At 36.4% G+C, this 22,990-nt stretch overlaps 1 protein-coding gene and 1 long non-coding RNA gene across 2 annotated transcripts; one reads left to right on the forward strand and one right to left on the reverse strand.

Moving 5' to 3' along the window:
* Positions 1–78: 78 nt before the first annotated feature.
* On the forward strand, positions 79–22,579 carry gfra3 (GDNF family receptor alpha 3). Its single transcript, XM_051860765.1, has 8 exons — positions 79–633; positions 7,653–7,937; positions 11,723–11,815; positions 12,056–12,404; positions 15,661–15,770; positions 16,183–16,317; positions 17,348–17,478; positions 22,246–22,579. The coding sequence occupies exons 1-8, from the start codon at positions 591–593 to the stop codon at positions 22,462–22,464; spliced, it is 1,365 nt and encodes a 454-aa protein (XP_051716725.1). The 5' UTR covers positions 79–590; the 3' UTR covers positions 22,465–22,579.
* LOC127494696 (uncharacterized) lies at positions 13,606–15,743 on the reverse strand. The gene is made up of 2 exons (XR_007924946.1): positions 15,610–15,743; positions 13,606–14,241 (listed from the first exon to the last, which is right to left on the reverse strand). It is a non-coding gene; the product is annotated as an uncharacterized LOC127494696 (long non-coding RNA).
* Positions 22,580–22,990: the final 411 nt, after the last annotated feature.

Consider the following 22,990-nt stretch of genomic DNA (forward strand, 5'->3'; position numbering starts at 1 on the left):
GGCTGGTCAGGGATTTTGCATGGATGCGCCTGAGAATGCCAGAGCCAATCACAGCGAGGCAGATGCATGTAAAATTCGCCGCTGAGTTTGAGGACTGGATTGAGCACATTGTGCTGTGGGACAGCAGGAATCAAGCATCTGGGGTCGCGCTCACATATATTAAACTGATGCGCACTAATGCGCACACTGGCTCATCTGACGCGCGCCTTTGGTTACGCGTCTGTAATGGTGGTGGTCGTTTAAATCGAGGATTATTATTTTAGAAAGACTCCGATCGTGAGTATAACGGACATCTACTGCTAGTGCATTTGACAGTTTGTAATTTTTGCCTCGTTTGTTGTATGAAATCATTGGTCTGCTCTTCGGACACCTCTTACGCATTAGAAAGCTTCTGATATCGCACAAGTTTGTAGTTGGAATTGATTTTCGGACACGTCATTTTGGAGATTTCTATCAGTCGGACGGTGGTCCTTTTTGTATGGATGTAGTGTGTCGGACTGAGTCGGACCGATCCGGGGGTTCCAGGCGCGCTTCCCCGAGATTCCCCAGCAGCATCACCGTCCAGCCGAGCGTCTCCAGCAGCAGGCGACATGATCCTTCTGGGAATACTTCTAAATCTGTTCGTCATTAAGGGTAAGACTCTTAGAAACAGCCTTCATGACTTATTTTGACACATCAGGGTCACACTTTATATGACAGTGTTTATGCAGTATATTTACATAAAGTATTTACAGGACATACTTATATAAGTAAGTGCTGAGTTAATGAACAACGTGCGTGTCTTTATTTTGTAGAGCTGCCTGCAAATACACTTTGTAACTATTGTGATAAATTATACACATTAAAAATAAATATAAATTTATTAAAGATAGATAGATAGAGATGTTTTTTATGAATGGCTCTTTGGTTGAAGGCGGCAGACTAAATGGGACTATAGTAAAACCTTGGTATTGTAAATTTTCGAAGAAAAAAAAGATATAGATAGATGGACGAATAGATAGATGTGACTTTACTGATTCTGTGTAGGGAAATTGGGGTACATTAACAGCCAGACACAGACTGTACAGTAGAGCATACCATAATTCTTCTAAAAGTCTACATTATAAACAAGATTACAAAGCACACCATATATATTACATAAAATAGACCAAATTAGAAGAATACGCATTACAGATATCATCACAACAAATTCTAATAGTTGATACACCATATGCTGTATCATTGCATGTATATTGGGCAGAGATTCACACTGTGCTTGAATTATGTTGTACATGCAACATATAGTGCATAGGATTACATCAAGAACATTTGTAAAAGTCAGAACAACAGTGATTAAATTACAATAGCATGGGAACTTATTGCACAGGTGTGTTTTAGGGTGACCGCTGTGCCATGTGCTTGTGCTGGAACAATAGAAAGGGCTTCATTTTCTAGAGTGCTGTACACTGAGCAGAACAGATGTGTCTGTCACTCCATACACATCTGTGTACTTATTATGTTTAACAAAGAATTTACACTCTGAAGAAAGAATACTCCAAATATAACCAGATTATCTCTATATGTGGCTTGCAACAATAGAAGAACCCTTTATGTTGTAAAACCAACATAAAGACCTTAAAAAAGCTTAAATATTAATATAATTTACTGTTATATGTGTACAAACATGAAATTACCTTTAAGAAACTCTTATTTTAATGTAACATTATAAGTAATTACATTTCATTTACAAATAGTGCTTTTAATAGCCAAACAGAGCAGTGAGATTATTTCAGTCAATTATATGTACTTACTTTAGCAGCCCTGTTTATTTTCTTCACACCTTTGAATCAACAGCATAATAGTTTTAATATCTCAAACATTACAGGAGCTCCTCTGAGCTCGATAATCTGTGCAGACCAGGTCTAAAAATATAATTCCGTCAACAATAACAGTATGTTATGGGACATCTGTCACAGTCAATATTATCCTAATTATGTGATGGCAAGAACACACACACACATACAAACAGAGACAGATTAGGCTGGTAAAGGGCAGCTCCATGGAGTTCCCGTAGCACAGCAACCAACATTTGAGGGATCTGACTTTCTTTCTCCACCTGGGACGACACGGTACAATATTGCAATTGTCTTGTGCAAGTGCTTTGTAGCCCAAGTAGCATTCATCATCATGAGTGGTGTTTGTCGCACCCTGGTGCCATGAGAACACGCTGTAATGCGCGCGCTGATCGACAGGTTTATTTATTAGCTGTGTTAATGATTGCAGATTTGATGTGCTCGCTCATGCTGTGTGTATCCCTGGGGGTCGGGTCGTATATCAGCCGCATGAAACGCAAAGGGACCCCCTGACGGAGATCAAGTGGCAAAAAGATTTAATTTCCACAGTGTATTTGCATAAAGACTTGGCTGCTTGAATATGTTTTTAAGAGGCAACCTGAGGTGGAAATATGTGTGCAAACATACGAAATCTCAGAGGGAGCCGAGGTTCTTAGAAGCGGAAGTCGTCATAGTTGGGGAAACTAAAGTTTTCAAAAGAGGAAATGGTGGTCAGAACTTTCCAAAAAAGACAGGTTCTTTATTGGTATCTATGGTTCCACCTTTGACATCAATGAAAACTTTCCATTCCACAAAACGTACTTTTAGTGCAAAAAGATTTTTTAGATTTTTAAAATGGTTGTAAAAAAATTGTTCTAAAAGGTTCTTTGGGGAACCAAAAATGGTTCTTCTGGGGCATCGCTATGAAAAACCCCCTTTTGGAACTTTTGTTTTTAAGACTGAAGAGAGAAAAATGTCAAATTTGACCCGTTGTATTAGAAACACTCAGTTTTGTGTGATTTAATGCAAAGGTAATAAAACACAAAGTATAGTCTTATAAATGTACCTTTTTTGAAAGTGAAAATATAAAAAGCTTTGCTAGATTTACAATGTGGAAACATGTCATCGCATTGAAAAGGTGAAAAGGGTCCATTGACGGCCTTTCGGCAGAAGCGCGCATGTGCGAACGCGTGCCAGCCGTGTGCCCAGGTGTTTGGGAAAAGGTACGCGTGCGCAACTCTGGACTTTGGCAGCTTCAACTCATTTGCCAGCGACAGCTGCTGACAGGTCTGGGAAAAACATGCCTGGCATAATGCTTTCGTCTCATTTTTGCTTTTACCCAAATGAGTTTTTTGTAAAAAGCACAAGCTGCACAAGTTAAGAAATGTTTTGGGATGCTTAATAAACACAAGTGAACCAGGCTTTGTCAGCGGATATACTAATTGCATGGAGAAAAATATGCCATAATAGACTCAGATACATCCCAGCCAAGGACATACCCAGGGACAGTCTAATTACATGGCCATTTTTAGCAAACCAAAGAGGAATCTTAAGAACACAGGTTCAATAAACCACACGGGACCAGTTAACAAAAAGGTAATCTTCCCTCTGGGCATGTTTTCTTCACATATGAGGGGACTTTTAGGGTCCTTTCAGGGTCGCCTGTGTGTTTTGTTGATAACCAGGATTTGGAAAGGCAAACACAGTGACGGCAGATGGTGTTGGACTCCCTCGCCTCGACTGGAAGATTCAAGCCAAGCGACAGAATCAGAAAGAGCGTGTGCGAGCATGTGTGTGCGTGAGCTCCACTCGCACACGGCTTTTATGATGATGTTGTAGCCAATTTTCATTAAAGGCGCTGAGCGCTGTGATTTAGCGTCGAGGACCGTCTCAGCATCACGTCCCTGCAGTGAACTCCTTCCTCCCGGGGCTCTCGGATTGTCTTCCGTTTCTCCTCAGTGTCAATCAGACGGGCCCATCCGACCCGGTTCTTTTAATACCACCGTCATGCTTTGATGTGACGTGTCACCAATAGTGAATAGATACGGCGCTCTGACCCACATTTGACAAAACCCTCAATGCAGCAAATAACAGTGTGTGCTGAAAGTCTATATAGCAAATACGAGCGTATTTAATGTCAGAAAAATACTTAAATATAACGTTAATGGCTTCTTTTTTATTCCTTCACATGTCATTCTTCAGACGTCAGTGCTGAAACACACTCATTCACTGTTTAAAATGGATACAAGGGTTTTGTTTGTGTACGTTTTTGTTGAGTAATTTGTCTAAATTGTTGGTTTGGGCCCTGGAGATGTGACATGCTGTAATTTAGCTGATGGATTCTTCAGTTTTGTGTGGACTGACAGAACAGACGTTTTCTTGATATGTATCTTGATATAGTGGTGCTTGGTTTACCACAGAGGTTTAGACCACTGTACGCATTGATTAGTTAATCACGTTAGACTCGTGCGTATCGACAGCTGGAGCCGGTTTGCTGTCGCCGACCATAAATACGGTCACACAAGGATACTTAGATTTACAGTACGCGCTCACACTGTCTTTCTCTATTTCACTCACCTCTTTATTTCTTTCACTTCCCTGTACAGCTGAGCTTCACTGCAGAAACTGCGTCTGTCGTTTCCTCTCAGTGTGTGCATGAGACTTAAAGCCTCAAGGTGTGTGTGTGTATGTGTGTGTCACTGTCACTTGTTAAATGTGATTTTAGTGCGCGCACACACACATATCTCGTAATACCCGGCCAGCGTGTGTTTGATTGCCATCAGCCTCCATACTGAGATGGTTTCCTATTGTGTGAGGCGTCTGCTGTCTGTCATTCTGTTTACTTTCTTTCTTTCTGTTTCATTCTTGCTCATCGCTCACTTTTCGACTCCTCTGTGCAGTGTTCGTTCTCTGAATCGCTCATTGTTCTCTGAAAAGGAAAAGACACAAAAAATTGATATTTTAGATATTTTTATATATTGATTTTATAATAGTACATAAACATTTATAATGCTATAATTTAGAGTGTTAATTCATACAATATAATTTATAATTATAAAATGAAATTTTAAATCAAATTAATTATACGATTGTATGCAATCATTTAATTAATTGCATTATGAATTATAATTAATTAATCATATACATATGCTGAGAACAGCCCCCAAATGGAGATTATTTAAAGACATTATAATTTAAAGACATTATAGTGGCAGATGAGTAAAAAATTGAATAGACAATTGACAATCAATATTTTGTTTGTTATATTTCCATATAATTGATCATAAGTCTCTCAATGGTCTACAGACCACAACAATTCATTTTGCAATCATGTTTCTCATTCTGTCCGATGTAGGCTTAGGGGCTTTTCACCCAGGATGCATTTTAGATTTTTTAATTGTTTGCATATGCTGTTGTGTCTCGTTGTTTTTCAGCATCTAATGCCATGAGCATGTCTTGAAAACTTTGCATTCTGTTCTATTCCGTTGTAGTTCCGTCTATCTGTAGTATCAGCTGGTGCTATGCTGACAGTGGACTCACATGAATTGTTTTAATTGGTACAGAAATTCCCTATTGTAATTAATTTAATTTAATTTTTTTAATTAATATTTTTTATATTTATTATTTTTCTAACTATGTATTATACATCTAAAATTAATAAAATACTAATAAAGAAAATATTAATAAACATTAATATAAATATTAATCAGTGTTATTTTAGTAGCACTGAAATACTATCATATATTTTTTATATATATTTTGAATGATTTTATTGAATTTCTAGTTTTAGCATTTTAACATCTAAGTTTTATTGGTGTTTTTGTCATTTTTATTAGTTTTTTAATTTTATATATTTTTTTTATTTTTTTTTATTTAATTTTAATTTCAGTTTTAGTTATTTTAGTACATCAAGTTAAACTAAATGAAAATTAGGAATGTTGCTTTGGCAAAGAGCTGAAATGTGAATTCAAACAAATTTAATATTATTACATCTAAAATTAACCACAAAAATTAAAGTCTGCTAGAAGCTTAAACAAAAAAATGGACTAAAATTGCTTTAATCATGTCTTTCTTTTACTATTAGTCACTGAGAATTTGTACATTGTAATTTTCATGATGTTAAAATACTTTCTTGATTCCAATTTTAATATGTAGTGTAAAGACATTCAGTGGTTGACTGAAAACTCTACACTTTGGGTCTGTGGAGCTATCAAACAAGCATCCAACACAGCAGCATTGACTCAACCAATGGTGTGAGTTTAGGGCGTGGCTACCCAAAGGCAGTTAGAAAACCTGTTCAAAAACAGTAATTAATTTTGCAATTCTGCTTTGTGCCCCTAGAGGTGCAGTAATGACACACTTTACCTTTAAGAAGAAAAATGAAAACAGTGGCAGAACAAACACTTGTCTTTATATTCAATCTTGCACGTAACATCTCAGTATTGAACTGTTTACCAAATATGTGCAAGATCAAAGTGTGTTTACTTGTCCGTTTAACTTCGGCCGCCACAGTAGATGGTCTTTCATGCATGGATCATTGCTCCACAAGCTGTGGATGGAGGTGCCATTTTGTGGTAGCGCAGTCCTAAGCCATGACCAACGTTTAGTCTGCCGGCCACAGCCGTGGGTTCTCAATCACCACACGCTTTAAAATGAGGCCTAGTGCAATTACAGTCCCTGCTGCTGCAAAGGAAAACAGACACAAAGGGGGATGGGGGTCAGGGGGGAGAAATACAAGAAAAAGAAACACATGTCTAATGCTTCCACAGGAGTGCAAGCCTTTTTCTGTTGCTACTAAATGAAAAACAGCAAACGTTGCCATGAAATTACACAGCCCTGTCACAGTTCCCCCTCAGGTCACCCTGAGACCCCGGCTGACAGCGAGGGTCTCTAGAGTTGACGTCTGTCAGGACTGAGCTTGAGAATGGACACAAAGCACAAAGTATCTGTTGTCAAGGACTCGGGTTGAAACTCTTGATGCATGGAGATGGTGAATGAAGATTTTCTGCTTGTTTAAGTTATCTGTCCTCCTGGCAATAGCGAGCCGGCAAATTCCCTTTCCAAGAAGAGGTCTCTTTTAAATTATTTTACACATTATTAATTCTGCCCTTAGGTGGAAGTTAAGGGACTTTGATCTCCATTTTTACATGGTCACTGTCAGAATGTTTTCTATGTGTCTAGAATGCAGATTTGATGAGAAACAGAAACGTAATGTGTCATATCCAGGCACACAAGGAATCAGATTTCCACAGAACTGGAATGCTACTCATTCACAAAGTTCTACATATTGCCTGCCCCTTTGCGTATTCGTTTATTAAATATTTTGGCCAATATGACTGTTTTTATTAACCAATAGGACTGTAGTAGTTCCAGTTCAATCAACCAACAGCCAACATATTCAAAGTTCAACTTGACAAACTTTGGTTTTCTAGTTAAACGTTACAGTTGAATCTCTTTGAATTGCGATTCATTTTAATTTTCACATTCAAATTCAGACTGCGATTCTGCATCCTGTTTGCTACCTCAAATTCAATTCGAATTCAGGAACTGATTCTCTATTCCGTTCGGAATGTTGCATCTCAGCTCTCTGTAAGTCTTTTTTATGATGTTTAAATGCATTCCACTGTGGATTTTCTGATATTTCATGTAAAAAATGTGAAAAAGCCTGTATGAAAACAAAAAATGTGTGATTCCATCTGGGCCTGTTCACAACTGTGGCCAAATGTTTGTCTGCAATGCCAAATGCTGTCTGCAAAATCAATTAGCTCATTGGTAAAGCATATTGTTAATAAATACTTTGTTAATTGATTTCAAAAAATGACTTTACTCACAATCCTCCAGGGTCTGTTCCCTCTGTGGTGCCGGTGTTCCCTGGGACTATGGACTGCATAGAGGCTTTACAGGAATGTGTGTTAGACCCGGAGTGTAAGCGACCGTTCCGGCATCTGGAGTACTGTGTGGACGAGGAAGCGGTGGCTCCCCTGAGTCTGGATGCGCGGCAGGCCTGCATTGACGCCCAGAACAACCTCATGCGCTATCTGCTCCTGCAAGAATGCAAGTGTCAGCGAGGGGCTCGTATTGAACAACAGTGTCTGAGAGTTTACTGGACCGTCCGTTTTCCACAGGGTAAGGGTGTCAGAGAGAGTGTTTACCCTTCGTATGGTGAATGTTATCAACTACCTGGATCTGCCCTTAATTTTTTCTCATTGAAAATCCTGTTTAATTCAGAAATGTTTTCTTTCCACAGACCCCCTGGGGGCTGCAAAGGAGGTTCTGGGGGTCTGTGGAAAGAAAATCAAACTGTTTTAGACCAATATTTCCTCCTGTGAAACAGCTATAAAAATACATTTGAATGATAAATAATTATTTTGAATTAATATTTTTTAGAAGTATTACAGAGTACCGTTCAAAAAATTTGGGGTCAGTAAGAAATTAGTTTTATTTAGCAAGGTTGCATTAAATTGATCAAAAGCAAACAATTTTACATTGTTACAAAAGATTTCCATTTCAAATAAATGCAATTTTTTTAATTAATCAAAGAAAAAAAATGTGTCAGGGTTTCCACAAAAATATTAAAGTCCCCCTGTAGTCAATAATTTTATCCCTTAAAACTCATCTTTGATCATCAAAATGACATATTTAAACGTTTTTTCCTGTGAAAAAAAATTTCTTCATGCCTTAAAATAGCTTGAATGTAACTCTACATCCTTGCCTCATTTAATATAAGCAGATCAATGAATATGCAATTTAGCCCCGCCTCCACTCACACACGCCAGCTCAGAGATCCACTCGGTCAACTTACTGAGGTAAACGCTGCACAATGGTATCGTTCTTTACAACATCGGACACATAACGGTAATTAATATGATTAGCCTTTTGCTTGACTATGTTATCAAACAGCTAATAATGTGTTGTTAATGTTACATGAACCATGTTCCCATTCGCCATGTCAGAGTCAGACAGCTGCCTTCTAACAATCAACTCAGAATGTGGAGAAAGACATACTTAATCATAACATCGTAATATACATCATACACCTGCCATATTGCTAAATCTACACGATTTTTCATATCAACAGAAAAATATACCAGGATAACCTGGCTTCCCCTGCTAGTTCACTGTTAATGATATGCTAAAGCCTGCCGGCACGTTGACGTGATTGGTTACAAGGTAGTTTGTGATGTCACAGACATTCAGCAATGGTGTTGAGATATGAATTTGCACATGGTTTGTCTTAAAGCATATTAAAACACCACACAGACATATAAACAACATTAAAAAATAGATTTTCACCACAGGGTAATCTTTAAGTAGCACAACTGTTTTAAACACTGATAATAATAAGAAATGTTTCTTGAGCAGCAAATCAGCATGATTTCTGAAGGATCATGTGACACTGAAGACTGTAGTAATGATGCTGAAAATTCAGGTTTGCAATCACAGGAATAAATTACATTTTAAAATATATTCAAATAGAAAACCGTAATTTCAAATTGTAATATTATTTCGCAACATTACTGTTTTTGCTGTATTTTGATCAAATAAAAACAACCTTAGTGAGCATAAGAGACCTCTTTCAAAAACATTAAAAATCTTACATACCCCACACTTTTGAATGGTAGTGTGTAAATATATAAGCATATACTGAATATTCAGTTTCACCCAAAAATATAAAAGTTATAAAAGTTAAATGCATTGCTATTGCAGTTTCATATTTTTTCAAGACTCCCAAGAATATTCTGTGACTGAACTGCTCATGTCCAGCAATTCCCAAACCAGTGAATGTCATGATGAAAGGAGCAGGTTTAAAGAAAGCGAATAAGAAAGTATAAGAGGGAGTAAGTAGGTAGCTCCAGAGAAAAGTCATGGATAAAGAATTCAGTTAAATCAATTTCAAAATGACTCTCTTTGTTCTGCCGGTCATAAACAGTGAACTCATAGATCTCAGTGGATGCCGTTTGTTATGTTCTTTCAGGACATGCCAAAACGCTTTAATGAGAGTGTTGAGTGAGCTACCAGAGGATTTAGATTTAGGCAGTAATAGCATTTAATGACTGCTCAGTAATGTGTATGAAATGGCAAGGAGGCATAAAACCCAGTCAGACACTAAACAAACGACTGGCTCACTGACAGTGGTATCGTGATTAATTTCGCCATTCCCTCATCTGTTCATTACGCTCGGCGGGACAGACGCATACATGCAGGAACCGGAATTTGCTTCGTTCTGTCGAGGGTGTCTGGTTCCGTCTTGTGTGTTTGCTCATGAGCAAAAGAGATTACGGCATGCTGGTGAATGACGTCCGGGGGATCGTCAAGGCACGGCTGCAAAATTAATTGATTCTGAGTCCATATTCCCACCCAATATGGCTTATTAATATTAAATCTTATGAAACAGGAAGATGGGTTCCCACAGCGACTCATCAAGAGTTGTTGTAAATGCTGACTAATCCCAGGCTTCTCCAGCAGTGGACTTGTCATGTGTTTGAGTGTAGCGCAGGGGCCGCAGGGGCCAGAAGGGCCCGGGCTGATCGGCAGTCTCAGAAATAAGTGCTTTTAAAACACATCAACTGGAAATGTCAAGTGTTCTTCTGCAAACAAAAACCGTCTGCGCCACAATACACAAGGCATGTAATTGTGAATGTAGCACACTTGATGTAGCGCCTCCGTAGATTGAAATGTAGCGTGTGTGTCAGCACGAACAAGATGACAGAAGGGATTCTGCCTGTTTGCATTTGTTTGAAGAGTCTGAGTATGTGTGTCTGTGTGGGCAGAATTTGATAACCAAAATTTCAGAAAATGTCCCCAAAAGAATATCACAACATGACAAAAACCTCCTTCTGGGGATGTCGACACAAAAATAACAGGCTCGTGAAATGTCAAAATGTGTATTTTGGGGTTAGGCTAAGTGTTAAGTAATTATAACAAGACTTTTTGAAGAAAATATTTGTGGTGCTTGCTGACAAATTTCCCAGTATTTCCTAATCCATTGCTAAGGCATTTTAAGTTGTTTCTAGGGTATTCAGGAGGTTACTAAGGTGTTCTGGGTGGTTACTAGGGCGTTGTTAGGCAGCTGTCCTAAGTCTCTGATAGATTTTAGATTTATTTATATACTGTAGCGCATTTCATACACAGCGGTAATTCATGCAAGTGCTTTACATAGACACACAACTAAGTTTAAAACCATTTAAGAATAAATAAATACATTTAAATAAATACAAATTTAAATTAAATAAAAAATGTAATTTAAACTGAATAAAAACTTCAAATAAACAAAAAGGAAATAAAAAAATAATGAAAAAAATTATAAATAAAAATTAAAATAAAATTAGAAAATTCAATAAAAGTTTAATTAAAAAATTAAAATAAAAAAATGTAAAAAATACATTAAAATATATAAAAAGTAAAGAAAAATAATATATTGATAAAATAATGAAGTACAATCAATGTAAGTGGATGATTTATGTAGCACAAATAGGACAAGATACGTGCCAAAGTTTAAAACTTTTATCCTTTTCATCCTTATATATTATTTTAAATACAATAGATATGAACAGAAAGTCCCCAGAAGAGCAAATATACAGTACAAGTTTGTGTGTGTGTGTGGTTTCATACTTATCTTGGCATGCAGCGTCCCCAGGGTTGTGTGATACAAATAGACTCGTCGCTATTTTAACCTGTCTTGATCCAGACCCCTAAATCTGTGAACTGTCAGTTCAACAAATGCATATATCACAAAAACTGATCTCTTTTTAAAATCCATGAGAACTATGTAAATCATAATCAAAGATATATTATATGATCTCTGCAATTTGTTTAAATGCATTGCTGTTAATTAGGTGTAATGATAAGATGTGCTTAATTAGTCTCAAACAATCTGATGTCATATGGTTGTGTGTGTGTATGTATTGCAGGTTATGATGACATTGAGACGTCCCCATATGAAGACATTGAACTGGAACTCGTGAGAAATACTGAAACATCAAAACTAGCCTCAATAGTTTCAGGTACTGCAGCCACATCAGTGGTACGACCAAATAAAATGTTTTCCTCCACAGCTGAATGCACTGTGATGATGGATGCATTGTGTATCGCTGCATGTTTGCATGTTTGTGTTTAATAGTGTTTTCCTTGTTGTCTTGCTGCTGAATTTATGTGTGCAATATAAAAGGCATAGCATACTGCTTTATACAGACCCCAAAAAGTATTCGGATACTTAATTGAAAGTCTCTTTTCCTCTTTCTCAGTGTCGTCCCTTCCTCTGACGGATCAGAACCAGTGTCTGAAAGCAGCTCAGGACTGTGGGTTGTACGAGAAGTGCGGTTCCCTGCGTTCTGAGTATGCGTTAGCTTGCACTAAGATCATACCTGGCACGAACCACTGTAACCGGCATAAATGTCACCGGGCCCTGCGTAGGTTCCTGGAGCGTGTTCCCGAAGAGTACAGCTTTGGTGTCTTATTTTGCCCCTGTTCCGATACTCTATGTGGGGAGAGAAGGAGAAAAACCATTGTGCCCTCCTGTTCCTATGAGGAGCGAGACGGACAGCCCAACTGCCTTCATCTGGAGAGTTACTGCCTTAAAGATATCCTGTGCAGGTGAGATACGTATCTGTTAGCAGTTGTACATAGTAAAAATATCAGATTTGCATCTTTTCAATGAATCAGCTGAATTGGTTGAATTATTCATTCACAAATAGAACTAATTTAGTTCAAGTCAACAACTCACTAACTCATTGAACCAATCCATCTTTTGTCAGAAGTCTTTAATACCAGAAATGTCACAAATAAAACATATCTGAAATATGCTTACTGCCTCTTCTGATAAAATGCCCTGCACTTCTGTTCAAATGTTTAAAGGTCAGTAAGATTTTTTCAAAAGAAATTAATTCCTATTTATCAAGGATGCTTTAAATTGATCATAAGTGACAGTAAAGACATTTATAATATTACAAAACATTTCTAGTTTAAATAAATGCTGTTCTTTTGAGCTTTCTAATCTTCAAAGAATCCTGAAAGAAAATGTATAACAGTTTTCACCAAAATATTAACTGTTTTCAACATTGATATTAATAAGAAATGTATTAAAATATATTAAAAGAGATAAAAGCTATTTTAAATTGTAGCAATATTTCAAAATATTATTTTTTTTTATACAGTATTTTTGATCAAATAAATGTAGCCTTGGTGAGCACAAGAGACTTTTTTCAATATTAAAAAAATCTTATCGAGCCCAAACTTTTGAACAGTAGTGTATATACGTAAAAAATATGTATTGTAAAACACACATAGAGTTGATTTTAATAAACATTTTACTGAAACATGCAAAAATGCTTTCAGCCAAAATATGTAAATTAATTTGTGTTTTTTTATTTATTTGAAAATGCAAATTATATTTAGGTTCTAAGGGTTCATTTATGGGACAACAATGTACTAAAAAAAGAAAAGTTTTTCCATTGCGTACAGACGACAAAGTTGTTAAAACAATCCCCGTTCACACAGATCCACTAAAGTGTCACTTTGTAAAGAAACATTACGCAACAATAGACTGAACATGTCAATTGCATGCACATGACTTCACCGTTTTCACAAATTCACGTTTTTGTAATTTACACAGAGATAATAACAGTATCGTTTTTAAAAACTTCCACTTTGAAACACATTTCAAAAAGGTGACTGTTTTAGGCCCCCAAAACGCCATTGAACAAAATGAACGAAACCGTTTTCAACTAAAAATGGAAAACGTTTTTTTATGCCGTTCATTTACACAACAATAGCGTTTTGGTAGCCTGAAAATGCAAACTTTTGATAATGGGTTTTTGAAAATCATACCACTATCATTGTGTATAAGATAACAACGCTATTAAAAACCTAAAAGGTTACCGTATTAAAAAAATGTATTTAAAAAGTTATAAATGGCTACATATGGCTTTCTTTGAATGCTTTAGAGCATGTAATGCCATGCCAGAATGTCAGAGACCACATGATGATGTAAAGATCTGATGAATCAATATTTTGAATAAGTTCTTTGAAAAAAAAAAAAAAACTGTGTGAAAGAACCAATTTGTGTAACTGATTCTGACATATCACACTGTCATCAGATGTTCTACCCCTCATTCAAACTAGAAAAAAAACTCAGCATTGATAACAGCACAGCATGATCATTTCCACCTTTCTTCTTGAAGTACAAGACTTCCCTTTTATCTTCTTCTAGAAACAGATGTCTCTGGCAGTAATGCTTATCTAAGCATCATTAATAGCACAGAACATGCTGAGCTGGATGGAAGAAAGGACAACAGGTCGCGTACTATACGATTAGACGTGTCTACTGTGTATTTAAACAAGGATAAAAATGAGAAATGTTTGGAAAATGCAGACACTAACCTTCAACATGACATTTTCGTTAGCATGGGTCACTGTCTCAAAAAAGGCAGTCCTTTAAAAAAAAATTACGAAACAACATTAGATATTTAAAAAATCAAATCACTCATTAAATTACTAAAACACACATGATTCTAAAGCAGTACTGTTATTGTTAACTAAAACTACTATTCAAAAATATTTCATCAATTGAAATAAATCAGAAATAAAATAAGATATGAATATTAGATGAAATGCTTAAACTGTTTATTAATGTTTAAAATATTTAATTTGAAGTACTAAAATGTGACTAAAAATAAAATAAAGCTAAATAGCAATAATAGACAAAATTTTTAAAACATAAAATAAAATGAAAAAGGAAAATGAAAATGTAAAAATTTAAGCTAATTTAAAATATTAATAAATACTATTATAATATACAATATAATAATAAAATAATACTGTCCCACGGCAACGCCAACAGATGAAGTTTCAGAGGGAGGTAGCGTAAAAATGTGTGTGTTTTTTTTTAAATGTATATTTAAAATTAAAACAATGACTCACGACTAAGCAGAAGCCACTGTGAAGCAGTTGCATTAGCAGTTGAATGACCAAGCATGCATTTGGTAAACAATTAACCTAAGCTATCACCCACATAACTTGTTTGTCAGTAAACCAGTTCCAACTATAGGGTGAACATTACATCACCTAATTAATATTCAAGAACCCCTCCCCCCCGTTCGTTCCTACACCCCTGACAAAAACTGTACACTAGGGTTATAACGTAGAAGAAAGTGGAAAATTCAATTAATTCTTCTATAATTTTGACTTCATTGGAAATTTCCACTTTGGAGTGGCATCTAGCATTTTTCTTCTAGTGAAGATTCTTCTAAAGGCACACTTCATCTTCTTTTATTGGTCCAGATAGACTTGTTCTTCTGTAAGGTAGTATCACTTATCTTGTGCGACATTATATATTGCTACTGAAACAAATATCAAAAAGTATCAAGTTGAGATGTTTGCTCATAAAGCAGAACTGCTTATAGATTAAATGAACTAATTTAGCAATTGATGATCTTTACAAACAGCTGAAATGCATAATTTTCCTGTTATCACTGTAAAGCTGCTTTGAAATAATCTCTATTGTATAAAATGCTATATAAATAAAGACTTGACTTATAAGCAGTTACATTTGTTATATGTCCAATTTTTTATCTGGGGTGACCTTTTTTTAAACTTAGAGGAATTAGGCTCTTTTTCATTGTTTTTAAGCAAACATTCATCGATTTATGATAGAGGAAATCTTTTATTTGAAAAATAGCCAAAAAGTTATAGCCCTATTGTATACACTATAAAGAATAAAATCACATGGTATAAATCAATAAGAATCAGATTTAAGCATCTGATCATGCATTCTGTGTATATATCTTAGAATTTGACATACATTTTGTACTAATCATCCTATGTCCGCATTCAAATTTGTCTGGTCCATCAGGTCAAGATTGGCTGATTTCCAGCAGAACTGTCAGCCGTCTTCTGTCTCTCCCTCCGGCTGTCTCCGGGAAAGTGGAGCCGTGTGCCTCAAGGCCTATGCTGGGCTCATCGGTGAGAAACCACCTTGGACGACCTTGAAAAAATGGACGCAAGCTTAATGAAGAGTACAAAACGCACAAATCGATACGTCACTGCACAGTCTGTACTTAAATAATATTACATTTTTAATGACGAGCACTTCTGCGTCCTCCTGGAGTGAGTTCGCTCACTGAAACGAGAATTGGTAATGGGAACAATTGGTCAGAGGATTTTGGGTTCAACTTCACGTTGTGGGTTTACTTTAACCCAGTGTGGCACTTATATTGAATTAGCAGGACAACCTGAGGCAACATAATTAAAGCGGAGGGGGGTGGATAGACTACACTGCTTGGAGATTCTCCCAGATGGGCTTCGGGCTAATTGGCATGGGATCTTTTCCTCTGGCTAGCTCTCATCCCTTCTTTTTCTCTCACTCCCTCTGCAGGTACCATTATGACACCAAACTATGTGAGTAACAGCAGTACAGAGGTGTCGCAGTGGTGTAATTGCGAAGGCAGCGGGAACCAGTGGCAGGACTGCCTGCGTATCCTGCGCATGTTCACCAGCAACACCTGCCTGCGTGAGTATCCCAGAATATCATTTACAGATCATCTTAATGTCAGAGAAAAAGAGTGTAAATATGGCAATTACACTGGTTTAAAAATAAAGGTTCTTTTTTGGCGTCTGTGTTTCCATGAAGAACCTTTAGCATCCATGGATGCTTTCCATTCCACAGAAGGTGCTTTAGGGAACCCAGTTCACTGAAAGGTTGAAGCCCCTTTTGGAACCTTTATTTTTAAATAAGTAACATTCACAATTTTTTTTCTGTGATGACATATTTACTATTGAAACAGGAAGTTGGGGCGGGTCCTTGTTGGAGCAGGATTCTACTTATCTTTTTTAAATAGCCAACTGCCTTTAGTTTAAGTTACAGCTTGGCACAAATCACATTTAGATCTCATTACCATCTCAGTTGTTTTTCATATATTAACAGTATTTTCACCTGAAAAAAAAAAAAAAAAAAAAAAAAAAACCCAGTAATGTCACAAATCTCTCTTTTTTTTAAAAATAAAAATATTTTATTTTTTTAGCAAGGATGCATTAAATTGATTGAAAGTGACAGTAAAGTTTTTTTAGGTTTCTAAAAGATTTCTTTTGAACAGGAATAAATTACATTAAATATATTAAAATAGAAAATCCTTATTTTAAATTGTAATAATATTTCACAGTATAACTGCTTTTACTGTATTTTTGCTACAAACTGATTTTAATACAAACTTATGCATATCTCATCAAAAGACAAAATTATCTTAACTATACTGTCCACAATAATTTACAGTATATATGCCAGGAGATAATGTCATAAATATTTTTTAAGTCAATTTTTGTACATTTTGAACTTTTTGTAGTACACTAGCATACAGATAACTTCAAACCTAACAGACATAAAGTAAACAAAATTCTAATTTCATGCGGTCCTTAAATGGTTTTTAAAATTGTTCATATTTTAGATGAGTATCTATTTTCATATCCTTATAATTATTCTTATTAGCAAGTAAAACTGTAAAAAAAAAGCAGCCTAAAACTCACCCGATCTCTTTGTCTGACAGGTAATGCCATTGATAACATGGGAAGCTCCACCCCTCGTCCAGTAGAGGGCACACCCCTTCCTCCACCTCGCCCCTCCCCTCAGGTCCAGCGTGATGAGCTGAACATCAACTTGCTGCCTGAACCCAATGCAGTGAGTAGTGAACTAACACAGAACCACTATAAAACTATCAATCTCCTCCAGCTCCAATGCCATCTCAAAATAATTTACATGCACTGAAAGAAATGGCATAGAAATAATTTTCACAATTGCTAGTAAATTTCACAAACAATTAAAAAGAAACGGCAAATAACACATTAAAATAACAATGAGATTTTGAAGTAGAAATTGTATTTTCTTGCGAAACACTCCAAAACTTTTTTATTTACAACTTTGAAAAATCATTTTTTTTTTTACAGTGAATAACCATTTAGCTCCACCTATGTGTACGAGTTCTTTGTAAGCACAATAAACCTGATTCGTAATTCTTTTTTGTGGTCATAGCCTCGATTTAACGTATGACCCACGAGTTCGGCCTTGTGGTTGAGCCCTTTTGATACATCAGATTTACAAAAACGACTCGCTGCACGAGCCGAACAAACCCGCAGTCCTGCCGCTTTGAGCATACTGATGGATCCGAGAACTGAAGTGAAACGTTTATGGGCGGCTGATCGTGTCACTGCAGAAACACACGGTCACACGCTGTCGCCCCTGCAGCCGCTACAGTAAGCACAAAAATGCTTGTTCAGAATTCCTACCTTCTGCATTTAATTTGGCTTCCCATGTGCGTAATAGATGCTCCCAAAATGTTCCTCATTAATTTACTGTATTGATTTCAGAACAAGAGTAATGAATGCTTGTTTTTGTTGTTCTGTCTCTTTAGTGCCTGTGGAACAAACCTATTTCTTACACTTAATCAATAGGTCAGGATGCTTTGACCTAAGGTCCGACCTCTAACCACTATACACATGACCTTGTTAAGATGTCCTATTTGGTCTTTATCTTACTTTAAAATGGTGATTTCACGGATATGTTCACTTGATGTCATGGTTTTCGGGCATGCACAAAGATGGTAAACAAATGCCACATGTACCTAAAGAGATCACTGTGGGGTCGAATCAAACTGCCTGAACTGCCACCTTCAATTCAATCAGAAACAATCACACAACCCACAGGCCCTCAAGAACACAATCATGGAAAGGAATTAAATCTATATCGATTTGCTCTTCCCTTTAGTCAGATTATATTGTGCTTTGGAATGAGGGTGTCAGCTTTATTTTTCTTTCATTATGGCCAACCGCCAAACTTCAAATGACTCAATGAAACTTACTAGGCAGCGTCACTGGATCAGCTCTTTAATTTGTCTTGTGGCTACTTCGGTTTTATGCTGTATCTAAAAGTGACCATACACTCAGTGAAAAGTTATTAGCATTAGCATAGTATTTGCAAAGTCATTTCTTTATAGCCAGTGACACCAGCCCAATAAACCAACCAACCAACCAACCAACAAAATAAATAAATTAATTAATCTTGAATGCAATGGCCAGTAACATTTTTATGAATTCTAACAATGCAATATTGTGAGAACATGAACAAAGCGCTCGGGACAGTTGATGGACCAGTGCTGCATCGTCACAAAAGTTTAAGCCTTGCCAATTTAAATGTTCAAGTGCAAGAAGACGCGCAAGGGAACTAAATTCGTTACTCGCACCCAGAAATCTGTGTCTCAGACTGAGTGCGAATATTGAATTGAGCTCTCTTTCAAGTCTTCTTGACTTAGCAGACATGTTCAAACAAAATTGTCAAAATGCCCGTCTTGGCAAGTATCTTCGTAAACATAGTCAGTTTTGTCTTAAGTGACTGTAAACAGTTGAGAAAGAAAACACATTTGAAACAGTATACTGGATCCATGCATTACCTCTTAAAGTGACAGCAACCTAATATTCAGGGCTGCTGTCTATGTTTTTAATGTTAATCAAACAACAACAACAACAAAAAAAAACCTCTCTGCTCTTGGCTGAATAAGTTTTGTAACTTTAATAATGATTCATCTCTTTCTTTGCTGGTAAAAAAAATATTTATGGCTGGTAGATTTACCAGCCATTGGCAGGTGTGGCAAAAAGTTAGTTTTAGGCTCTGTAAATAAATATATAAATCTCAAGTGCAGATAAATAAAGTTGCAGGCAAAATCTTCTAAAATAATAAAAATAATAAAAATAATTAATAAAATATTTTTTTATTTTAGAATTTTATTTTGTTAGCTACTTCTGAATGAAGAAAAAAAAAAATGCTTTTGCCAACATAATGGTGCAGTTATAGTATCTACTGTACCAGCAGAGGCAAACTGTTAATGCTAACTAGCCAAACCTTGACCCCATTGACAAGCTATTAGAATCTGCATAATATCTGTGCCAAAGTCTTTTCTTGATGGACAAATAAGTTACTAGAGCTTCAGGGAGTAACACCATCCAAATAAATCATCTTCTACGATACTGATTTTTTTGTAATTTATATTTCTTGCAAAAATCATTTTGTTGGCCACTTTTTAATGGTTGTCAAAGAAAAAACATGCTTTTTGACAGCATAATGGTGTAGTACTAAAGCGAATCGGCTAAATCCTGACCCCCTGGCCATGTTATTAGCATTAGCAGTAGCATAATATTCAGCAAAAGTAATTTCTTGATAGCCGATCAGCTTTTAGCGCTTCAGGGAATGACACCGTCCGTGATAGCAACACTTACTTGACTATGTATTGTAAAATGGATTGTATATTTGCTGCCCACATAGAAGAGAAGCAAATAATCCCTTGGCATCCATAGGCATACAGACTTTATCAAGAAACGCTGCTCTGATCTCTGTGTCTTTGTGTTCACATGTCCTCGCTTTGGACTGCGTTCACATCCTCTGTTCTCAGAACACACAGACCACAGCATTCAGCTTAGAGATAATCTGGGCCTGCAGACAAAAAGGATTCAATTCAGTTTCTGCTGTCATTTATTTCTTTCCTAGACTCACTCTCTCACTTGTGTTCTCCAGCAAATCTCTCCTCTCCAAATGTCCCTGTCTTTCCTGATCTGTCTCTCTTGATGTGCTTCTCACTTTCTCGGCCTGTCTCTCTCTCTCTCTCTCTCTGAACGGATTAACGAAAGGTGTTTGCAAGCAGCGGTGCATCAGTCAAACTTCATTAATATTAATGTATTCATACCCATCTGTCTGTCTCTCTCTCTCGCTAACTCTCTTTTTCTCTTTCTCCTTCTTTTATCGTTCGTTCCTAATCCCTCTCCCTCACGATCTCTCCGTCCCTCTCCCTGACAAACGCTCACCATCTTATTGCTCCTACTTTTCTAAAACTGTATTCACAGGTGATTCATTTATTTCTCATGTTTCATTTCATATATCATCATCCAAGTAACTTTGTCTCAGATACTTCACATAATATATATATATATATATATAAAACATTTTAAAACAAAAAATTAAATAAGTATTATATAAACAAATACATATTATTTTTGTCAAGTGAGCTAGAATTTATTTGATTCTTTTTATATTACATTATATTATATTATATTTATATTTTCTTTCCATTGTTTGTTAGTTTTGTTTGTTCCTGCCATGTTGTTGTTACTGCAGTGATCACTTGGCAAGTTGTTTACTTTGTATTTAAGGAAATATAATTTAAAAAACACTTTTCCAAACACTTTTTCTAACTGCCATTGGTCAGAACGCAAATATCCCCGCCTTCAAACTCACACCATACAATGCAACAGTCGGGTTCTGGAAGTAAGAATCCCGTTCATTTTCTCCATAGGGGAATTGATTTTGAAAGATTTTGAAAGAAACTTATCTTTCAAAACTTATCTTATCTTAAACTTTTAAAGACAGATGTATTATAAGCTACGAGCTTGTTAATCAATTGTATATGCTTTTGTTGAAGTCATCAAACCGCATTATATATAAATGACATTACCCATGATTCTGCAGAGAAATCTCCACCAATCAGAGAACTGAGACAAGCAAATGGCTCCAAAAGAACACTTTAGTACCCGCCCACTTGAATGAATCACTGTGAATGACCTGGAATCAGTTTCCCTATTCTTTCAAACTAATTAATATATATATATATATATATATATATATATATATATATATATATATATATATATGTATCTTTTTGTTCAATTTTCAAATACTTTTTTTGCTTCAAATCAAAGTTTGTGATTTTGTGATTTACCTCATAGCTGGTTGAATTGGTTCATGGCTTATAAGTCTTTGACAAAGACTTTTAAAAATCCCTATGGGAAAACTGAATGAGAAAAATACTTCCAGAACCAAGGCCGCTGAAAAAATGGACAGGCACTGTTGCACTCTACTGGTTGAAACAGTGTTGCAACAAGTTAACCCTTGTGCTGTGTTGAAGATCCTTGGTGTTCCTCGTCAAAAATAACCAGCCTTTTGAATTGCTTTTAAATCTCACATTATGCTATATTATCATTAAATACTGGATTCAATCTTTTGTCAAATTGTATTCTTTCAATTAGCACAAGCTGTGTATTTCTTTTTGGAACTGTTTCATCGTAGGCCTCATTGATCTGAGCTTATGCACCTCTGTGTTTGAGTGAAAAAACTCCACTCATGCTTATTTACCTCAAAAAATGGTGCATAAGCTAAGATTAATAAGGCTAAAAAGAAATACAAAAACTGTCCTAATTGAAAGAAAACAAGTTAATAAAAAGATTGAATCCAAAATTTGAAAATAACATAGCATGATGAGAGATTTCTAAGAAAATTTTTGTTAGCCAGTCATTTTTGACTGGGAACACCACACGTTTTTAAGGTGAAAAAATAAAATAAAACAAAACTAAAAAGCACAAAAAATTATCCAATTTTTTAAGAGACATTTCTCTCTGTTTCCAAAAGGTGGTGGAAAGTGAAGAAGATGAGGAGGAAGAAGAGGAGGAAGAGGAAGAAGACCAAACCGGAGGAGGGTTCAACGTCATCCCTCCGTTCTCTGACAAGGCGACAGTCACTAACCTGGGCTCTGAGGCCGGGAGAGTCCACAGCTCCACAGCCGCAACCCTCTCTGTCCCTCACTTCCTACTCACGGTTCTGCTGCTGATTGCCCTCCGCTGGGGGTAAAAACCCTCGCTCACATACACACGCATTCTCTCTTACACAACACACGCCAACACACTTCCTCCTGAAGTACTTGCTTACATCCAGACTCTACGACCTATCATCGAGGGACGACAAGAACGATAGATCGGAGGGCAAAAGGAGCGGACAACTGTTCTATCCCTCTTTCCTTCTTTCATTCATTCTTTTTCTCCTCCTTGGGAAGAGGGTCTGCTATAGATATAGCTGCTTGTTCATTAGGGAATCGCTTTCTGAATGGGATTCCCCGCCTGAATCATTTGAATCGCACAGAAGATTCACAACTCCTCGGACTGACAGTAGCCGACGGTAACCGAATGATTTGGACGTACCATGTATATATTGTCAGTGTCAGTGTGCTTCAGAAAAGTGAGTTAAACCAGGAAAACATTGCCGTCAGTCTGCATTTCCTGCGTTTGGAAAACCTGCCGTGTTTATTGTCGCTGATCATGTTCGTTGTATGAAATGAGACAAAATGTATGTGTGTTTGTAAGTACGTGATTCGCTTGAC

The sequence above is a fragment of the Ctenopharyngodon idella genome, chromosome 14 (assembly GCF_019924925.1).
Source record: "Ctenopharyngodon idella isolate HZGC_01 chromosome 14, HZGC01, whole genome shotgun sequence".
NCBI lineage: Eukaryota > Metazoa > Chordata > Actinopteri > Cypriniformes > Xenocyprididae > Ctenopharyngodon > Ctenopharyngodon idella.

Bases quoted from the DNA above. Each gene is read 5' to 3' on its own strand.
- gfra3 (XM_051860765.1), top strand. From the start codon at position 591: ATGATCCTTCTGGGAATACTTCTAAATCTGTTCGTCATTAAGG. The intron at 634-7,652 runs GTAAGACTCTTA...ACAATCCTCCAG, and splicing joins AAATCTGTTCGTCATTAAGG to GGTCTGTTCCCTCTGTGGTG. The intron at 7,938-11,722 runs GTAAGGGTGTCA...TATGTATTGCAG, and splicing joins GACCGTCCGTTTTCCACAGG to GTTATGATGACATTGAGACG.